Source organism: Trachymyrmex septentrionalis, unplaced genomic scaffold (genome assembly GCF_001594115.1).
Source record: "Trachymyrmex septentrionalis isolate Tsep2-gDNA-1 unplaced genomic scaffold, Tsep1.0 scaffold81, whole genome shotgun sequence".
In the NCBI taxonomy this organism is placed as follows: Eukaryota; Metazoa; Arthropoda; class Insecta; order Hymenoptera; family Formicidae; genus Trachymyrmex; species Trachymyrmex septentrionalis.
Window position 1 is genome coordinate 444,669 of NW_017305997.1, and position 17,879 is coordinate 462,547.

The 17,879-nt window shown below is 37.3% G+C and overlaps 3 protein-coding genes across 9 annotated transcripts in view; all 3 read right to left on the reverse strand.

The window, feature by feature from the left end:
• Window positions 1-759: 759 nt before the first annotated feature.
• LOC108754878 (NAD kinase 2, mitochondrial-like) lies at window positions 760-5,185 on the reverse strand. Of its 6 annotated transcripts, none has more exons than XM_018497521.1 (8): window positions 5,048-5,111; window positions 4,150-4,545; window positions 3,736-3,819; window positions 3,382-3,657; window positions 2,859-3,179; window positions 1,588-1,672; window positions 1,261-1,519; window positions 760-1,058 (listed from the first exon to the last, which is right to left on the reverse strand). In XM_018497521.1, exons 4-8 carry the CDS (start codon window positions 3,633-3,635, stop codon window positions 838-840), a joined length of 1,140 nt encoding a protein of 379 aa, XP_018353023.1. In that variant the 5' UTR covers window positions 3,636-3,657; window positions 3,736-3,819; window positions 4,150-4,545; window positions 5,048-5,111; the 3' UTR covers window positions 760-837. The 6 variants fall into 6 exon arrangements, with proteins under 6 accessions (XP_018353023.1, XP_018353021.1, XP_018353024.1 ...); XM_018497519.1 differs by having other exon boundaries at window positions 3,382-3,663; XM_018497522.1 differs by lacking the exon at window positions 4,150-4,545 and having other exon boundaries at window positions 3,382-3,663; window positions 5,048-5,119.
• A 1,745-nt stretch (window positions 5,186-6,930) lies between these two features.
• On the reverse strand, window positions 6,931-10,103 carry LOC108754877. Its single transcript, XM_018497518.1, has 2 exons — window positions 7,665-10,103; window positions 6,931-7,573 (listed from the first exon to the last, which is right to left on the reverse strand). The coding sequence occupies exon 1, from the start codon at window positions 10,022-10,024 to the stop codon at window positions 7,766-7,768; it is 2,259 nt and encodes a 752-aa protein (XP_018353020.1). The 5' UTR covers window positions 10,025-10,103; the 3' UTR covers window positions 6,931-7,573; window positions 7,665-7,765.
• Window positions 10,104-10,162: 59 nt separating this feature from the next.
• LOC108754884 overlaps window positions 10,163-17,879 on the reverse strand; it is an 8,579-nt gene continuing 862 nt past the window's right edge. The window contains exons 1-6 of one of the 2 annotated variants that reach the window (XM_018497536.1): window positions 16,173-16,330; window positions 15,314-15,838; window positions 13,960-15,222; window positions 13,724-13,810; window positions 12,549-13,033; window positions 10,163-11,896 (exon numbers count right to left, since the gene is read on the reverse strand). In XM_018497536.1, the coding sequence (XP_018353038.1) occupies window positions 10,566-11,896; window positions 12,549-13,033; window positions 13,724-13,810; window positions 13,960-15,222; window positions 15,314-15,838; window positions 16,173-16,210 (3,729 nt within the window). In that variant the 5' untranslated portion in view covers window positions 16,211-16,330 and the 3' untranslated portion in view covers window positions 10,163-10,565. Of the gene's footprint in view, window positions 11,897-12,548; window positions 13,034-13,723; window positions 13,811-13,959; window positions 15,223-15,313; window positions 15,839-16,172; window positions 16,331-17,879 lie in introns of those variants that run through there. The other variant, XM_018497537.1, reaches the window with a different exon arrangement.

The window sequence follows — 17,879 nt, forward strand, 5'->3', positions numbered from 1 at the left end:
TTATAGATTAGATTCCTTTTCGTTCTAACGTAAGCTGCTATTTATACGGGTGATACGAACGATTGAGAAATATTGCTGTTGAAATTCTTCCGAGGCGCAATTGGCGAAAGATGGTCGTCTCTCAGTTTCAGTGAAACAAAAGTTTTCGAACACGAAGTGGACGTGGATCACGGCTTTTACGTTCTCGCAACTCTTTTACCATTACTTTACGCGACGCTGCGCCCAAAAACGTCGGCGCTCACCTGGCCATCTAAGGGCTTTGTGCGATATCTCGTGTTTCGAGCGCCCACAACTTTTGCTCCGAGCGTAACAGTGCACTTAGACGAACACTGGATAGGTAGATAGGTGGGCGCTCGTGAAACATTGAGATACAACTAGGCGTGTCTGCGGTTCGGGGAAATTACGGAGTTAATGGAAGTCCGGGGCGAGGCTTGTTCAGTCGCGTATTAAAGAAGGAAACGGGGTGATATCGTGAAGGATCTCACCTTGTCCTGGAGAAGGAGAATGATCCGCTTTTTTCTCTAGAAATAAAATGTACCAAGCCGTCCGTCGTTACTGAGAGAATTTAACAATAAATCTGTAGTAGACTCGAGAGAAGGATTTTTTAGTATTAGTACCGCATCGGTCTTACGCCATCAGAAATTCATCGATATAAGCGATATGCTCTAAAAAAAGTTTTAAAATGAAAGAAAGGCGTGATTACAACACGATTACCTTTTTATTTTTTTTCCTTTATTGAGAATTGAATTAAGAGCTTTTCGTATAATTGAGTTATCCGGACAAGAAAAAAAATTATCGACAACAGGATATGGAGTTACAATGATTATATGATACTTATTACAAAATAATATTTTTTAACGAATATTCGGGTCGGATTTCGAAGGACGCGGTGTTGCCATCATTAAAAGGTAAAGACATGCTGCCATCTAAAATAATGCCAGCATCAAAGCCTGTCGATGTGACTTCGATTCTGCAACACATTCGCTTGTCCGAAATAAGCTTCGGCCAGAGTGTACTTCGAGACATCTCATATATCATATATGCCATTTTTAAATTGTCTGCAACGCAAATATTCGAAATGTCTTAAGTAATCGTAATTTAATATTTTTATTAAATCAATCTAATTTGATTAAAAACCTATATAGATCGATTTAATAAAATATTAAACTGTAGAGTATCTCCAACGGTTATTAATCTTCAACGGTTACTCGGAAAAATGTCATTGAATATTCAGAAGAATTCATTTTATAATTTCGTTACCTGGTGGAAACAGAAGATTACTGTGATACTTGTGCAACACATTGCAGGTTTCTCTCTCGTCCAGTTGCCTGCCAGTTGCCATGGCCACAAGAGTTTGAATTGTTTCGGCGGTCTGCAAATTCATCGTCTTATACCAGGATCGAGAGCCTGAGCCCGTGCAGACACAGATACCCGAGGAACGGATCATGAATCTCTTCTCTTCATCTGCCTGAACTGTCAAAATGATTGGCCTCGCCGCCAAAAATTCGGCCATGAACACCTGGAAGTACGTGATGAATGTTATCGATCGGACCGGGCGGCGTAGAAATGTTCTACGTCAGATGTAACCTCGTTTAATGCCAGCCAAGGTAAAATTCTCTGACGGGGCTGCAGGGCATCCGCTATTTTCCACTGAGTGGATCTCATGAGTGCGCTGCAAAGATTTCATTTGTTTAGCGCACCTTTAGAGAGACGTCGCGAAACTCGAAAGGAATTAATGAGACGCGAGAGCGAGTTTACAAGAGAAAGAGAGATTACACGGAGACGTAATGGAATATCAAGTGCGCGACGGTTAAATTGTTTCCCGTCGGAAATGTCGAATTAAATCTAATCGTCGAACTAATTCTTTTCGAGAGTTTTCCTTATCGGTTAATCGATAAGGGTTTAGGAAGCCTCTCGCATCGCACACCGTAAAATTCGCGCGAATTCAAAAGTTACGACCTCCTTGCGCAAGTCGTAACTACGCGGGCCTTGTAATTTACAAGTTATAACTACCGAAGTTATACACGCGCATAAGCTGTAGTTTGGAACTTTGGTTGCGAGAAGAGGACCAAGTCAGGCTGGGCAATGAAGACGCACTGCAACGTCCTCGCGAAGGCGCAGAGGGTCGGCGATACCAGCTGCTTATTTCAACTTTAGACTGCGTCGTGGGAGTAGCCGGTAAATAAAAGTTTAGCGAGGGACGTCATTCCCGCGACCGGCGCTTTAATGTTTTCTCTACGCAGGTTAACGGAATTATACGTTATATTTCTTGCGCCGGTTTTCCGCACGCGGCGGCGCACGCATGCGTCTCCATTCCGTCAACCTTGTTATTTCTCGTCTTTGCTTCGTGCAGCCGTGCTCGCAAAACCATTCCCCGACTATCAAAAAGCATTCAAAGCTCTTATCTTTTTGCTCTTATCTTTACATTAATATCGTTCCGAAGAAACTTCCTTTCCAGTTGCGAATAAAGGAAAGACGCCAACCTTGTAAGTCCTTTCTCGCCTTATTCGGCCCTATTCGTTTTAGCACGCTTGATTTATTAATACTATTATTCTATAATGTACTCCAACTCGTTTCTGCGACTCAAGTGAAAATGACGACTGCATCTCTGAGAGCAATGCTGAGAAATTTTGCAGATAAAATGTGAAATACAATTTTGCAGAAGAAAAGCGAGATAAATAATGTTACGATATGGATTTAAGAGAGATATTTCTTTAAGAGAAATATTCCTTTGAGAGAAATATTTTTATCAAATTTGTAAGTTATTCTTTCAGTATAGAACACGTTGGCTAATAGAATGGGAAAAAAAATTACGTTAATCGTTTGTACTGTCAAAGAGAATAAATCAATTTACTCACTCGGCTCTTTTTTCACCGTGCATGCGACTCTTTTCGTGAACATGAAAGGGCTGTTGATATAATCCTTCTCCTGTCATTACTGTACGTATACGACTCCTCATCAAGACGGTGTAATCCCCCGCATGCAGTTTCTCAAATATCCTTTCGATGTCTGTGCTATACTTAACCGGCAGTGTGAAGGTACTGATTCCGGGATGCGGATTAATGCCGAATATCGGCGTTTTATTATTTGTTATCAGTTTCGAGGCCAAGAGAAAGGTGCCGTCTCCGCCGATTGTGATCACCAGGTCGGCCCAATCTACGTAGTTCATGTCGGCTATTCTGTATTTGATCACAAATAAAGTTTTTAATTAATTAACAATTTTTGCCTTTTTTAAATTAACAATATTTGCGATTTTCGTCGTAAATTGGAGCATCGGCCTCGAGAAATTATGTCATGGATTTTCTACTCCGAGAAGAAAAAGCCCTGCGGTAACAGCAGGTTCGTTAACTTACAAAGTAACTCGTTCATAAAGCATATTACCTTTTCATAATCCGATAACTGACGTTGAGATTACATAGAATGCGCGCAAGTTCTTTCTCGCAAGTGAGCTGCCGATGATGCTCCGCGAGGATCTCGTCAGAGTCTATACTTTGTTTTCTCAACTGATTTAATAGCTGATTAGGCGATAAGTCAGAATGCTTGATTTTAAAAAACTCGAAAGCGGATAATTTCGAGATGCCGAGCACGCGTTTCGGCCAGTGCCGATTGTCTCGTAAATAATTTAACAGTCTCATCCTTAACGTTTCACATATCACGCTATAACTTTACATGTCGTCGTTCAATATAAATTAATTATATTTACATTAGGTTATGATAATTGTCATTAACTTTAACCTTCTGTCGGCCAAATGGAATTTTGCATCTTCCGTCACTAACACAGCTGGATCTTTGAACTTCGGTGCAGATTTTAATATTACTCTAGAATATATAAAAATTTGAAAATATTTTTATATATTTATGAAAGCTGTAGTAACAAGTTTTTACTATCATAAAAATTGGATTGTAAAACACGGAAAAAAATATTGCTAAAGCATCTAAAAATTTAAATAATGCAAATCTGAAAATAACTTTGTTATATCATTAAAATAATTATGTAAAAAAATTCAAGCATGATAAGTAATGGTACAAAAGGTTTTGAGATTCTAATAACTAAATAATTATTTTCAAATCTGTATCTAGCTAAATTTTGAGATACCTAAGCAAAACAATTCCGTATATTTTAATTATTTTCTACAGATTTGAATTTACCTATCAGAATTTATAATCAAAATATCGACTGTGTTTTCAAAGTCCCACTTGGCGAAGATTTAAGAAATCATCGACGATTTACGTTTATGGCAAACGAGCAAAAATTAAGTATCCTGTTTAATCAAGTAAATTGTGCGTTTCCAGAAGCGATAAATTCACGTAATTGCATCGGGAAAACTGTTTTATTTATTAATTTCTTGAATGTGCAACGAGCGTGGAATCTTTAAAGCGATGAATCATTAGTAACATCCTCCGCAGCTCGAATTTCCAACGCCGCAGCATCTCAAACCGATGTTTCTCAGCAAGCAGCTCGTTCCGCTACCGGAACTTGCGCAACTATTATATATATCCGACTTTCCACACAATTGACCGCGATATCCTCCGCAAGAAGAAAGACTTTTGCAGGTCAAGCATTTACATTAAATGTACTACTAGCGTAAAATTTAAGCGTATATTACGTGATACTATATATAACATTTTTGCACGCGCAAAGAAATAAATAGACAAACAAAGAAATTTAATCTGAGACAATATCCGAGAAAGATAATTATTCAATAAAATTTAGTATAAAATAGCACAATAATTATTCATCAATTATTCATTATTATCAATTAAAATATTATAATAATATGATAATAAAATATTAATAATAAAATATTGAAATTAATGCAATCTCGAGAAAAAAATATAATCTCAAATGTAACATTTATCTAGTATAAAAATTTAATCGAAATCAAACCAAAGCTATATCAACAACTATGCTGTAAACAGCTGTGAGGTATTGTACATTATTAGAATGAGAGATTGTTAAATTGTATAACTTTCACTTGCAAGGAAAATCTCTTTGCAGCAACAATCTACGTTTAACTTTAGCCTAATTAACAAGTAGCCCTTTCACCTTCATTGGCGTAGTCCCGTCTTTCATCCCGCGAGTCGCGCGTGTTTCACGCGAATAGCATGAGACTATCGAACACGGAGTTGCCTGGAAACATGGGGCTGGTTCTTGGTTGGAATTGGACGGTCTAAAGACGTTGAACACGGAGACGTGTCGTACAACGGCGGCAGCGGACAGGCCGTTGGACACGGCAGTGATTTACATGGGGACAGTTTACACGAGGGTGGTTTACACGCCGGCGGATTACACGGCGGCAGATTGCATAGAGGTGGGTCAGACCAGAGGTGGATGCCACGGCCGGGTTGCAAGCTGGACGACGGGACATGGTACACAGGCACGACAACAACGGGGGGTTGCGGATGGAAGGGGACGCGTGTTGTCGCCTGTGTTTAATCAACTTAGCGTGATAAGGCGACGGATAGAGACGTCGAGGGGCATTATGAGATCCTTCGCACCCTCCACCGACTCTTCTATACTACGATCTCCTATCGGGGAAGTGTGCCTCGTCGCGAAGTCTGACGTTACGAAGTTTCCTCGCTGTGTTACTTCGTGCGATTCAACGCGGTTGCAACGCCCTGTCAGTCCCTCGCCCTCTGCCTTGTCATTATCGCCGTCTGTAGAGCAACTCCGTTCCAGCAATCTCCAGTGTCGTCGTCGACATCAGCGTTCCCGAATGCAGTACTTAGCGTGAAAGGCGGCGTGGTGCGTCGTTCTGTCGAAGGATATCGTACTTCCTTCGCCTCGCGGGCGAAGTTTCGTACGGTACGATGTCGAAGCTGAATAGTAAATCTTCCGACGCCACCTGTCTAATGCATCCACTAGGATGACGTTAAGTCTTGCCACTGCATAAAGCTACCTGTTATGCGACCGTAACATTTAACAACGACAAGCATGTCATAACGTTACCTGTTACGGTTCGCAAACTTGTTCATTGAGTGGTTTTGACTCTTCTCTTATATTGGTCATCCAGAAAGTTTGCGGGATAGATCGCCATGAACTTCGACGAAGTTTTCGTCTTGATGGATTTCGAGCTTGAAGACTACTTAAGATGAGAGATCCTTTCAAATCGTTTTCTCGTGCTACACACTTCGAATGGTTGACCGTATGGTAAATCTGTCGGAATATTGAGAAAATATATTAAATGAATAATTAGACATCATACAAAATACGATTAAATATCATTCTGTCGCTGTGTAATTCTTGGACAATAAACGTCTAATTGAAAACAACAAGAAAATCAAGTTTGATAAATGCAAATGCAAGTAAGGATAAAAAAGGTCAAGACGTGAATAAAATAAGTGACAACTTTATTTATTCTTATATTAATAATTTATTATTTTATGTATCACTATATTGTGTTTATTCTCAATTCTAATTATTAATTTTTTCATAATCGTTTCTCTACTTCTCTTGCTGAAATTATTGATATGTTAAAGAAGACTACAGTATAAAAGAGTGCAGTCAAAACGTCTATAATAATAAATTATTCTTTTTATTTCCTTTCCTTTTTATTAATTTATTTGACAATAAATACAGTTATCACCCTTTCGACTTTATTTTTGTTATCTATATCTTGACCATTTTTTATTTGTATTTTAATTAGAAATTTCTCAATTATTCATTTTTCACTACTTTTCATTATAAAATTAATTTTTATTTATTAGAAAAAACGAACGAATTAGTACGTACCTTCCGGACCGCGTGAATAGGTAACGAGGAAACAGATATATATGCTTTCGCTTTCCAGACTAGGTTTTCGGTCGTTGCATTCGGCAGGTGGACTTCCAAGGAACTTCGCAACAAACTTCTGCGAAATTCCTTCCGCCGCAATCGCCAACCGCGAAGGCCGCTTAAGGATACGACAACGTCTCCACAGGGACCCGTTGATGCAAAGTTCTTCGGCTGCCCGCAAGCTCTTTTCGACACTGTTTGGCGTTTCTTGCGAGGACGGTAACGGTCTGTCGCGTCTGCGGTTTTTTTTCTGTCCATGGATATTTCCTAAATAGCTAAGTAGCTTCTCAAGCATGAAAAACCGCTCAAACGATCTCGGTCCTTTTGTGACTGGCAATTTTTCCGTAATAAGCGAGTTTTTGCAATGCAAAGGTTTCTTTCGATTTTTGTCGATTTTTGCGTTTCTTGAAATGCTAGTTCCAACTATTTGTTATTATTGGTGAATAATCATAAACTGGTTGTCATAATGAGTAATATAAACTGCTATGCAAACATATAATCACTCTGTCCGCATTAATATATCGTATGATACGTTCTCTTGTCGTCTGGCATCAATGCGTCGACTGTCGCACGTATATCGCAACTATATTTGGCGCGTTATTAATTTTAATTATTAACATGTATACGCGTTGGACAGAACGCGAAACTTTATGACTACTCGCACATACGGGTTAATAACTAAAATTAGTATGTAGTGTGAAATATAATTAGGATTGACGCATGTCACTGGCCGCAGTACAGATTACGTCGTATATTTATCCATTTTAATTTGCTCGGTCCTCATCATTTCGCTCTGTACTGTAAATTTCATAAAAAATTATATATAAGCAATAAAAAGCGACACGTTAATTTTATATATATATTTCCGATATGATTGAATTCGAATTACTCGGTAACGTTAAATATCGTATGTTGCCATTGTCAATATCAATTATATCGCAACAAATGCTCCGGTATCCATGAGTGCGTGAAATATAAATTCCTCTTTGTCTAGTAATATAATTGATTCCACACACACTGTTGATTGTTCAATACTGGACAATGATAATATCTCATTTGAACGTTGTCAATATTATTTAGATGCGGATAATAATATTCTGCGCCGTCCATATTGGTACATAATGAATTTTCAAATGTTACTCTATATTTTGTGCAATTTGTATCAATGTTACAATATCTAGACGAATTGTCAATTAGTGAATGACAACTGGCACGATATTTGATCGCGCATGAATCTTGCGGGAAAGCACCATTTACGGTATCTTTAGAGGTAAGGCATGGAGTAGCCCAAACATCGCAATATTTGGGTCTTCTAAGACAGATGCTCGATAAATCCTTGCAATATCTTGTTGGTTTTAAAGATTCTGATAGTGTTCTATGACAATCTTTCATTGTTGGTCTTATAGGATCAAAAATCTTAGATGCTTTTATCGCTGCAGGCAAGCTAATGAGACATTTCGAGCTTTCAATGAAATCCATGGAGTCTTTCTTCAATAGTATCTTTTTTTCTTTTTTTTCAATGCTATATTTGGCTCGATATTTTGGCTTTTTATATTTTTGGGAAATCTCTTTTGTGGTTTTTTGGACTAATTCTTTTTCCTTCTTCAAAATTTTGATAGGAGAATCGACACTTCGTACAACTTCTTGTTTTGAAACTGAGTAGTCAGTCTGAGTTTCTTTTTGGTTTAAAATATCAGGCTGATCTCTTTTGGGCCTTTTCTTTTTTACCTTTGGAATACAATTTATAATTACATATTTTTCATCATTTATCTCAGTGAAAGCATGTTTATCTAACTTTCGTCGCAGAGAAGTTTTCTTCAATAATTCTTTCTTTTCTTCTGTCTTTTTTCTAGCAACAACACGATCTGCGATATCTCCAAGATCATCTTTTTTCGGAAACGTGACCGATACTGCACGCGTACGTTTAGTTTTCCTTAGGTCTTCTATTGATGGTTTTTCTTGGATATCCAAAGCACTCGGAGATTTATCTAATTGTAAGCTTTCCGAAAAATCTTGTGAATTCGATATAAAATGATTTGGAGGAGATTCCAATCTTTTCTCGTGTATCTTTGGTTGCATTACAGTCGATGAAGCAACTATTATAGCAGTTGAGTTTTCTGTTACTACAATAGGTAGTTTTTTTTCTACTATAATAGTTGGCTCTTCTTCCATTACAACAAATGAGTTTTTTTCTTTTACAACAGATGGTTTTTTTTCTACTGCAATAGTTGGTTTTTCTTCTATTACAACAGATGATTTTTTTTGTATTACAATAGATAGTTTTCTTCCTACTATAATACTTGGTGTTTCTTCCACTACAACAGATGGTTTTTTTTCTATTACAACAGATGGTTTTTTTTCTACTACAACAGATGATTTTTTTTCTATTACAACAAATGGTTTTTCTTCTACTACAATACTTGGTATTTCTTCCACAGATAGTTTTTCTTTTACTACAATTGGTTCCTCTCCCGCGTGGATAAGCAAAGATAATAATGATTTCATGTTCTCGAATGTTTGGTCTTCCATCTCATATTTCGTAGGCGCCATCGATATGGACGCGAGGATTGCAGCCGCCTGTTCTTTCGCGGAAGTGTGACGCGCTTTCTGCGTCAAAGCGTCAGTGATTTTTGCAATTTTCTTGAGAATAAAGTCCGTGTGCCGCCTATTTTCGCATGCTTTCGCGAAAGCGTCACGGCTTGCCTCCGAACTAAATTCTTCACTCACGTTAATGCTTTGAGTCTCTCTGTCAACGCATAGTGGACCGCAGCCACGATCCGAAATGACGTTATCCACGTTTTTCGCTGCATATTGGTAAGATGGGTCATGACCAAAATGATTTATGATGTTTGAATGATTTTCATGTGTTACTTTATCAAGAACATTATATAGTTGTGTAGTGAAGGTGATTGCATCGACCATTCTTCGCTTCAGCTTAACGTCAATCTTTGCATCGGGTTTAATTACATTATCTACAATCGATGATAATGAAGTATATACCGATATTTTCTCGTCAGATTTACTCGTACTAACACTTCGCTCCTTTGTATCACATTTCTTTTTTTTGCTTTGTCTTCGTGCAGTGGAGCGCGTGAAATATTTTATTATCTTATGAAAGAAGAACTTGTGAGGATTTTCTGAGGTCGATGAATCTCTGTTAGTTGCATTTGAAGTATCGCAGTGAACGGGACAATCTGTTTGTTTAATTTGACAATTTGTGTCAGAATCACCGATTTTGTTACTTGCCATGTTTGATGTGCTCAATATGTTTATTCAATATGAATAATAATATTATTATATAATACAGTTCGATCCCACATTAATATGATTAAACATGATTAATTAAATATGTTAATATTGAATAGGCTAAATTGTAATTTTGCCTCATGTTGAATAAGAAAATTATTTTGCAATGTGTAATTCTGTTTAAACTTTATAATTTTCAGAAGAGATTCATAATTAACTTATTTGTTTCCATTACTATGCGTAATTAAAATTTCAATTTGGATATAAATTTCGGCAGGGTGTGGACACGTTGAGTACATTTTTGATATGCCATAGCCAAAAATAGACACATAAATCAGTACATGTGTAAATATGAAGTTACTAAGATTCAATTAAAATAACTGAAATTCTCTCTGAATTTCTCGATATCTCGATGGTGGTTCGATTAATCTACGCCAAAAATTTGACAAACGCAAATTTTAATACTGCTGCTTAAAATTATTTACATTATGACAGATATATTTATTTATATAAATTGCTCTCGAGGGAATTTCTTGAGCATAAATTATGGAGGAATTGTTACGTCTGCTTTTCGTGTCGCCAAATCATCGTCATTCAATTGAGACGTTTCCGGATATTCTGCGATTAACGCCTCTTCTAAAGTAATCGAGTTATCCGACTGTCTTATTTCGTAACACTTTTGCTTATCACATGCAAAACATTGAACAGTCTTCGACGAGGTTGTAATCGCATCGTGAGGATCGTCCGGGTAACTGTTAATCCCTCTGGAAGTTATGTTACTTGATGACGTTTGCGTTTCTGTTTCTTTTTTGTCATCCAATTCCGATTGTAGCATTATGGTCATCAACACCTTCTTCTTTTTCTCGCCACTGAGAAGGAACTCCGATAAAATTCTCGTAACAATCGCGTCAGGTGCTTGAATGTTTACATAGGCTCGCCTCTTATTGCTTTCTCGATCGGTTTGCATAGTAGACGGATCTATTTGCATAATCTTCACTCCGTTATCGCAAGTAGTAGTGGCCCGCGTACTTGATAGCTCCTTTCTTCTGATGTCTCTTCTTCTACTCCATTTAAGTCCAGACGAGGTGATTTTATTATCGACGGACGAACGGCACCTCAAGAATTTCATCGCCGACGCACAGAACAGCGATTTGTAACGACATTGACGTTTTTTTCGCGATATTTCCGGTGAAGCAGGTGACGTCTCCCATTTAGAAGTCGACGCTATCGGTTCTTGCGAGTCGTATCGCAATGAGGGAACCGTGAGATCCGCTTCGGTCAAGGATACTGCTGCAACTGCGTTCGTCGATGTAAAGCTCCTTTCGGTTTCCGTGTCGGTCGTGTCAATGCTCTCGCACGTTTCATCGCATATTCCCTCGCACATTTTTTCGGTTTCTTCATAAGATCGTGTTTGTTCAGGCGTCGCAGATGGTTCTACTTGTCTGTTACTTTCAGAACGTTCAGATACGTTCGTCGATTGAGACTTATGATGCAGCGAACTATTTTCCGACACAACCGGCAGCATGTCTGCTCTAATCGCTTCCTGATCACCGCTTACAGATATTTCGTAATAATAAACGTGTGTCTCTTGAGATGTCCTATCGTCAGATACGGATGTTTTAGAATTTGGATGACATTTAACAGATGTTGTTTCTTCGGAAGTATGTTGCACAGATTGATCGTCTACGGTGCCCCTTGCAAAATTTCGGTTATCGTCGCTACCACCTCTATTGCGAAGCTCTGGATACGTAAATTTTTCGTGATAGACGAAGGATTCACTCAAACGGGATTGAGAATGTATGTCCTCATCATGGCTGTACGTTTCATTCCGTGGTTGAAATTCTACGATATCCCGATACTTGCCACGTTCATATTCTAGAAGAGCAATTATTATTTCCGTATCAAAGGCGAGAAATTTATATACGCGGGAAACGAGAGAATATTTTATGATATTGAATATTGTACAAGCATTCGTATCTAAATGCAAATTCTCACGTAGGTAAAGGTTAATGTAAAATTTGAATATAAACATCCTTTGTCTTTAATGTATATAAATTTGGAAATTTTCAAAGAAAAAAATAATCCTGGAATTATAATAAAACATTTGTTAATTTACGTTCAATATAGTAACGCAGATCTGCAGAAATTTGTATATTTATTTAAAATTAAAAAATTTCTTTACTTTTTTTCGATTACATTTAGCCGAAATAAAAAAATACGTTTTTTGTTACAGCGCAATATTTATGGTTCACATATTTGGAGAGATGCAGGCACAAAGAGACGACGGGAAAAAATCGAAAACCGGCAAAATTGAAAAGCAGTGAAAGATAAAAAAAAAAACGAATGTTTCGTTGTTGCGTTATCGTTTGTAAAAAAAAAAGTAATATTTTCTTCCAAAAAACGTTACATATATTTTCTAAGTTGACTCAAATATGTGCGTGCTTTTGTTGAATGTAAGTCACAAGTTTCGATGACTCTGTCAATGCAACAGGTAGATGCGTGGAGGATTGATCACTATTAATCGTACCGCTGTAATTCGCACAAGATTCTCCGCTCTCCTCTTTTCTGGCGCTTTGATACGCGTGCTTCTGCATATTGTGGCGGGTGGGTGCAATGGTTCGCGAGTCTTTCCGCATCGATGCTTTTGTATCCCCGTGATATTTTCCCACGTCCCCGATTGTACGTTCTTGACGCACCTCCGTTTTTTCCTCGCTCTTCGAGCGCATTAAATTTTTACGACACGTTTCACCGCATATTTTGCCGGCGCACGAGGACGTGCTCTCGACGAGCGTCGCGTCAACTACTTCGACGGGATTTTTCTGTGAACGTTCCGATTTACGTGCATCCTTCACAACACGGCCGACGCTCGTAGCAGCGAGCTTTACGACGTTCTTGCACGCGTCGTGCACTTGCGACCAAATTTTGCCCATCTGTAAACTCGTCCAAAGAGAGTAATCGCTCGTCTCGTGATGTTTGCCGTCTGCGTTTATATTGTCACTCTTCGTTTGCGACCTGTGAAACATTTGTGGAACTTTGCAACAAGCTTTTAACGTGCTTTTTATTAGTTCAATTTAAAAGAAGAATCGATTTGGAACTAATTAAAGAATCTGAGAAAGAAAATGCAACATGAATAAACTCTATATGTTAGTAAACTAAAATTATATAGATATTACATAATAAAAGATGTATTCTTGGGGTCACTAATATATATATTACCGTTTTATTTTATTTGCAAAAACGTTAACATAAATTTTTAAAATTATGTAATTAAAGTTTGCTACATTTAGAGTTTAACAGATTTATATTGCACTTCTTTTTTAGATTCTCTAATTCGTAAAAAGTTGATTTTTCCTTTAAATTTAATTAAATAAAGGAGGCTCATATAGATATCTCTGTTTTGAAATTTTAATGGTTTCAGAAAGTTTTCGGATTCGCGAAGCAAATCAGATCAGTTTAAATCGAACGATTAAAGAAAAAGAAACCGATAACGTTTCATTAAACTTCGATTATTTCATGTAAAAAAATAATGAAAGCGTATAATGAATATATACATAAATGTCATATAAAATAAGAATAGAGTTAGGAGGACTCTGAAAAATAAGAGCAATTTTCAAAGCAATATACAGAACGAGAGAAAAGTGGAGAATTCTATTTATCGGAAATGGATGTATGCTGTAATGTCAAAATCAGGCGGAGACTAACGTTGCTTCGACCATTTCCAGGCTCTTGCGCTTCCTTATCTCTGCGCTTTCGCGCAATTGGACAGGAATCGTCTCTTCCGATTTATATCTGTTGGACATAGTCGACGTTAGATAACAATGAGAGAAAGAGAGAGAGAGAGAGAGAGAGAGAGAGAGAGAGAGAGAGAGAGAGAGAAAAAGCGGCGCGGTTTCTTTATCATGCAGCCATATCTCAAATTCATTCAAATCGACTCTCACCTGGAATCACGTTTTCCTTTGAAATCTACCCTCGCGCGTGTACCAGCATCTATGGTCGCGATTCTTCTCTCCCATTTATAATCCGATTGTTGAACGTCAGTTTCAATGGAGTCCCGTTTCCACTTTGAATCCACTCCGCGGGCGGATCCGCCTTTTTCCCCGGGATGCTGGTTTGAACGCGACGGTTTCGCAACAACGCAATCTGCGCAACGCCGTCCGATACAGTTGTCTCTCCACGCACCTATATCCCACGTGTCGATGGCTTTCAGTGAATCTGATTTATATGACCGATCGCCGTCTTTCTCCACCACCATTGTCGTCGTCGTCGTCGTCGTCGTCCGCCATCCGCTCTTTCCAGAACACGTATCAATTTCACATAGCGATGCATCCACGGGACGTGAATCGTGAAGATCGGTAACGTTTCCGCTAGGCTCGTCGGCGAGTTTCCGGCTTGTGCTCGTCGAACTTCCTTTCTCTCCGTTGCAATTCGTGCACCGTCCGACTCCATCTGGAGAATATTCATCGGCTTCTGTTGCGAATTCAAGCGCGATATCAGATTCGAGTCGCTCGACCTCTTCCCTTTGATGCTTCTTCGGAAGAGCAGAATTTTCGAACAGTCTTGCCGTTCGCGACATCAGGGGACAACGGTCGTGTTGCATATTTATGTTGGAATCGCACTCGTTTGAGTCATAGAAACATCGGCATCTCTTCGTGCGGGTACATTCAGGATAAAAGCACTCGGCCATCCAATCAGCTTGCATCTCGGCATTGAAATCAGAACCATCTGTATTATAATCCTCCCGATCACAAATGTGATATTCTTGATGTGTGTCGTTAAAAATTGAACAGCAGTAGTTCGTGGTACATTTCCCTGTGTCGACGCATGTTTCGTCTGTGTTCAATATCGGATATCGTACGTTATCAATATCAACCACCGTATTATCGTGATGACAGCATTGCATTGAATCAAGAATTTCATGAGGCGTACAAAGCGACTGCATATTATTTTTTACATGTAACATTTGTTGTCCATTTAATGTATTTTTGAATTTTTTTGATGCACTGATAGTCGTATTGGCATTCTTATGTAATGTATTATTCATTGACTTTCTCGAATAATTGCTATATTTGCGTTTTGTTAACCTCTTTCGAGTTTTCTTCACTTTGTTGCCATTTTCAGAACAAAGCACGGTCAGTATAGAATTGTCGATAATTTTTTTCATCGCTTTTCTTGGACTGCAATTCCACGTTGAGTATTGTTTCCTGAAAAAGATTGATGTACATGGAGTTTTTAAAGAATTTAGAAAATCTTTAAATATCTATCTCTGTTTGTTTTTGTAGAAAAAATTCACACCTTGGTACTGCGACAAATTTCATTTCGGGTACTAGATTATGCTTGGAAATAATGCTGATTTTTATGTCGCCGCGGGAAATGCCATACACATTATTGCTAAGATTAATAATCACACCATCGGGTATTTTGCGACGTGTTTTTCTTTTACGTTTCGATTTGCATTGCGATTCGTCTTCGTTCTTTGAGAGAGTTCTATCATTTTTGACTGTTTCCTTGCAAGATTCCTTTTGTATCGCGCTCTCGCGGCTGGAAGATACGCACGTTTCAGAGTAATCGTTTGCGAGCTCATCAATCTTTCGCTGATCTAATTTAAAAGCGCATATTTCATTCGAAGGACCGTCTCCATAACTTTCATCCAATGACTCGTTGTCTTCTTGCGATATGAAATCGCGGACGTTATATGTTGCATCGGAATATAGAAATGGGCTATTTTTGTATCTGCGACTTTTCTTTCCATCTTGTGGTAGATTCGTCAGTAGCTCGGCCGTCGGGATTTCTGGTTGAATGAGCTGCTGAGCATGATGGCTGTAAAATCGACAAACAAGTGGATTACGATTATAATATTGAATTATAACAATTATAATATTAAATTGTTATGCAATAATTGATTGGATCAGAGCGATAATTATTTGCAAAATCTGTAATATGGATTAGAAATAGTGTGACAGAATAATAACTTAGAATGATGATGAGGGGCGCAGAATTGTGAAATCGCATATTGACGCAAACTCGTGCTTAAACGATAATTAAGTAGTAATTGTCATATGCTAAATTAAGTAGTAATTGCCATACATTATTGTATCTATTATGCTGTTCATTATTGCCGTATTATACTGTGAAATTATTTGTTCTCTCTTACGTGGTAAATGGAATCTCGTTCATTAGCAAGTGGGCCATTGAAATGCAAATTTACAGAATTGGAGTATATATATATTAGTAAATTTTGAATTTAGCGAGGTTAGTTGCCATGATCCTGACGTCCAAAGTTTTGGTTATATTTGGAGGCTTTCGGAAACAACGGAGCGAATGGGCTTGATGCACGACGCATGTCGTGCGCGCGTTATTTCTACCAGCTATTCGTTTCGCTATCCTTCTCTCGCTTTATCACACGAATTCCGAATTTTTAAATCTACAATAAAAGTATTTTTACTGCTAAAAAAAGGAAATAAATTGTCGACCTTAAATTTTCATGAAATTTTGTAATATCTCGTGTAGTAATATCGTTTCTACATGATCGAAGCAACTAATAATGAGTGAGATGTGTACGAGAAATTTGTAAAAAAATGTATATTTAGATTTACAGTGTATGTACACCGAGTACTCCATTTTAGCGACGAGTTTTAGTGTGGTTCTGGCATGCGGTAAAATACATTTTTTCCACGAATGTTGCAATTTTCCATTATTTACGTCGGTATAATCCGACGGTGCGTATCAGGTTGAAAGCCAGCGTAAAATGTAATACGCGCTTTTGTAATTTGACTGTCAGTTGCAATCGACCTGCCCGCAGTAGCTATATTTGTAAAGGAACGTAATAGGCTTTACGGTGAATGGCGTGTATCTCTTTCCCAGCGAAGTTTTGTATTCTCGTATCGTCTTTCCATTCATTAAAACAGTGAAGATAACGCTCCTTGATTTATCAAAATCTATGGTAGAAGATAAAAAGTGGAAGACTACATGTTGTTAAATTCATAATGTCAAATTATACTCAATTTCAGTCATTTTTAATCATTAATTTCTGTATCATTGATTTGTTTAATTTGATTAAAATAACAGAGTCAAACAATTTAACTTAAGAAAATGTATTAAATTTGACTCAAATTTAGTTTATTACTTATACTAGGTGCATACGTTAATGTGAACAATGTTTACTTTAAAATTAACCATGGAAATGGATTGATTTACATTTTTGACTGATGAAGGAATTTTGATTTTTTACATCAAAGGACAAAATTTATTTTCTTGCGTTATATTCTTTGATTTACATTATATCTAAGGACATTATTCAAGCAATGTTTGACTACAATTATCTGGTATTATTCAAGCAATTCAACGACTGATTGCAATTAACTGTTGTCATGCGACAACTTCTTCCAAGCTACATTATAATTGTGAACAGGATGATAATCGTTTTTATGTTACCAGCCTTTGTTAGAGAGAGCAAAGTATAAATTTATTATTATGTTTTGTTTTTACCGTTTATAATATAATATTATATGTTTTTAACATTGATAATGATCCGATCGCGATCGAAATATCTGTTTGTTTATTGTTAGTACATCGTATTAAATCAACTAAAGAATATAATTGTTTCTTGTACTTATGTTTAAACTTCTATATTAACTATGTATAATTTTATAAAATAATTTTTGGCTCGTAGCCCTTTTTCTTTATGGTTTTTTGAGAATACAGATTTTATAAACAATTTTTATAAATAAAGTAATAAAATTATATATAAAAAACTGTCTGTACGTAATTATAAACATACAAATAATAATATATAAAATTTTATATGTACTTTAATATACTATTAGGTGTACAAAAAAGTTCTGAGCTTTTTTTTGTAAAA

Bases quoted from the DNA above. Each gene is read 5' to 3' on its own strand.
- LOC108754878 (XM_018497522.1), bottom strand. From the start codon at position 3,635: ATGAGACTGTTAAATTATTTACGAGACAATCGGCACTGGCCGAAACGC. The intron at 3,180-3,381 runs GTAATATGCTTT...GATCAAATACAG, and splicing joins AGTTATCGGATTATGAAAAG to AATAGCCGACATGAACTACG. The intron at 1,673-2,858 runs GTGAGTAAATTG...AAATCTTTGCAG, and splicing joins CACGGTGAAAAAAGAGCCGA to CGCACTCATGAGATCCACTC.
- LOC108754877 (XM_018497518.1), bottom strand. From the start codon at position 10,024: ATGGCAAGTAACAAAATCGGTGATTCTGACACAAATTGTCAAATTAAA.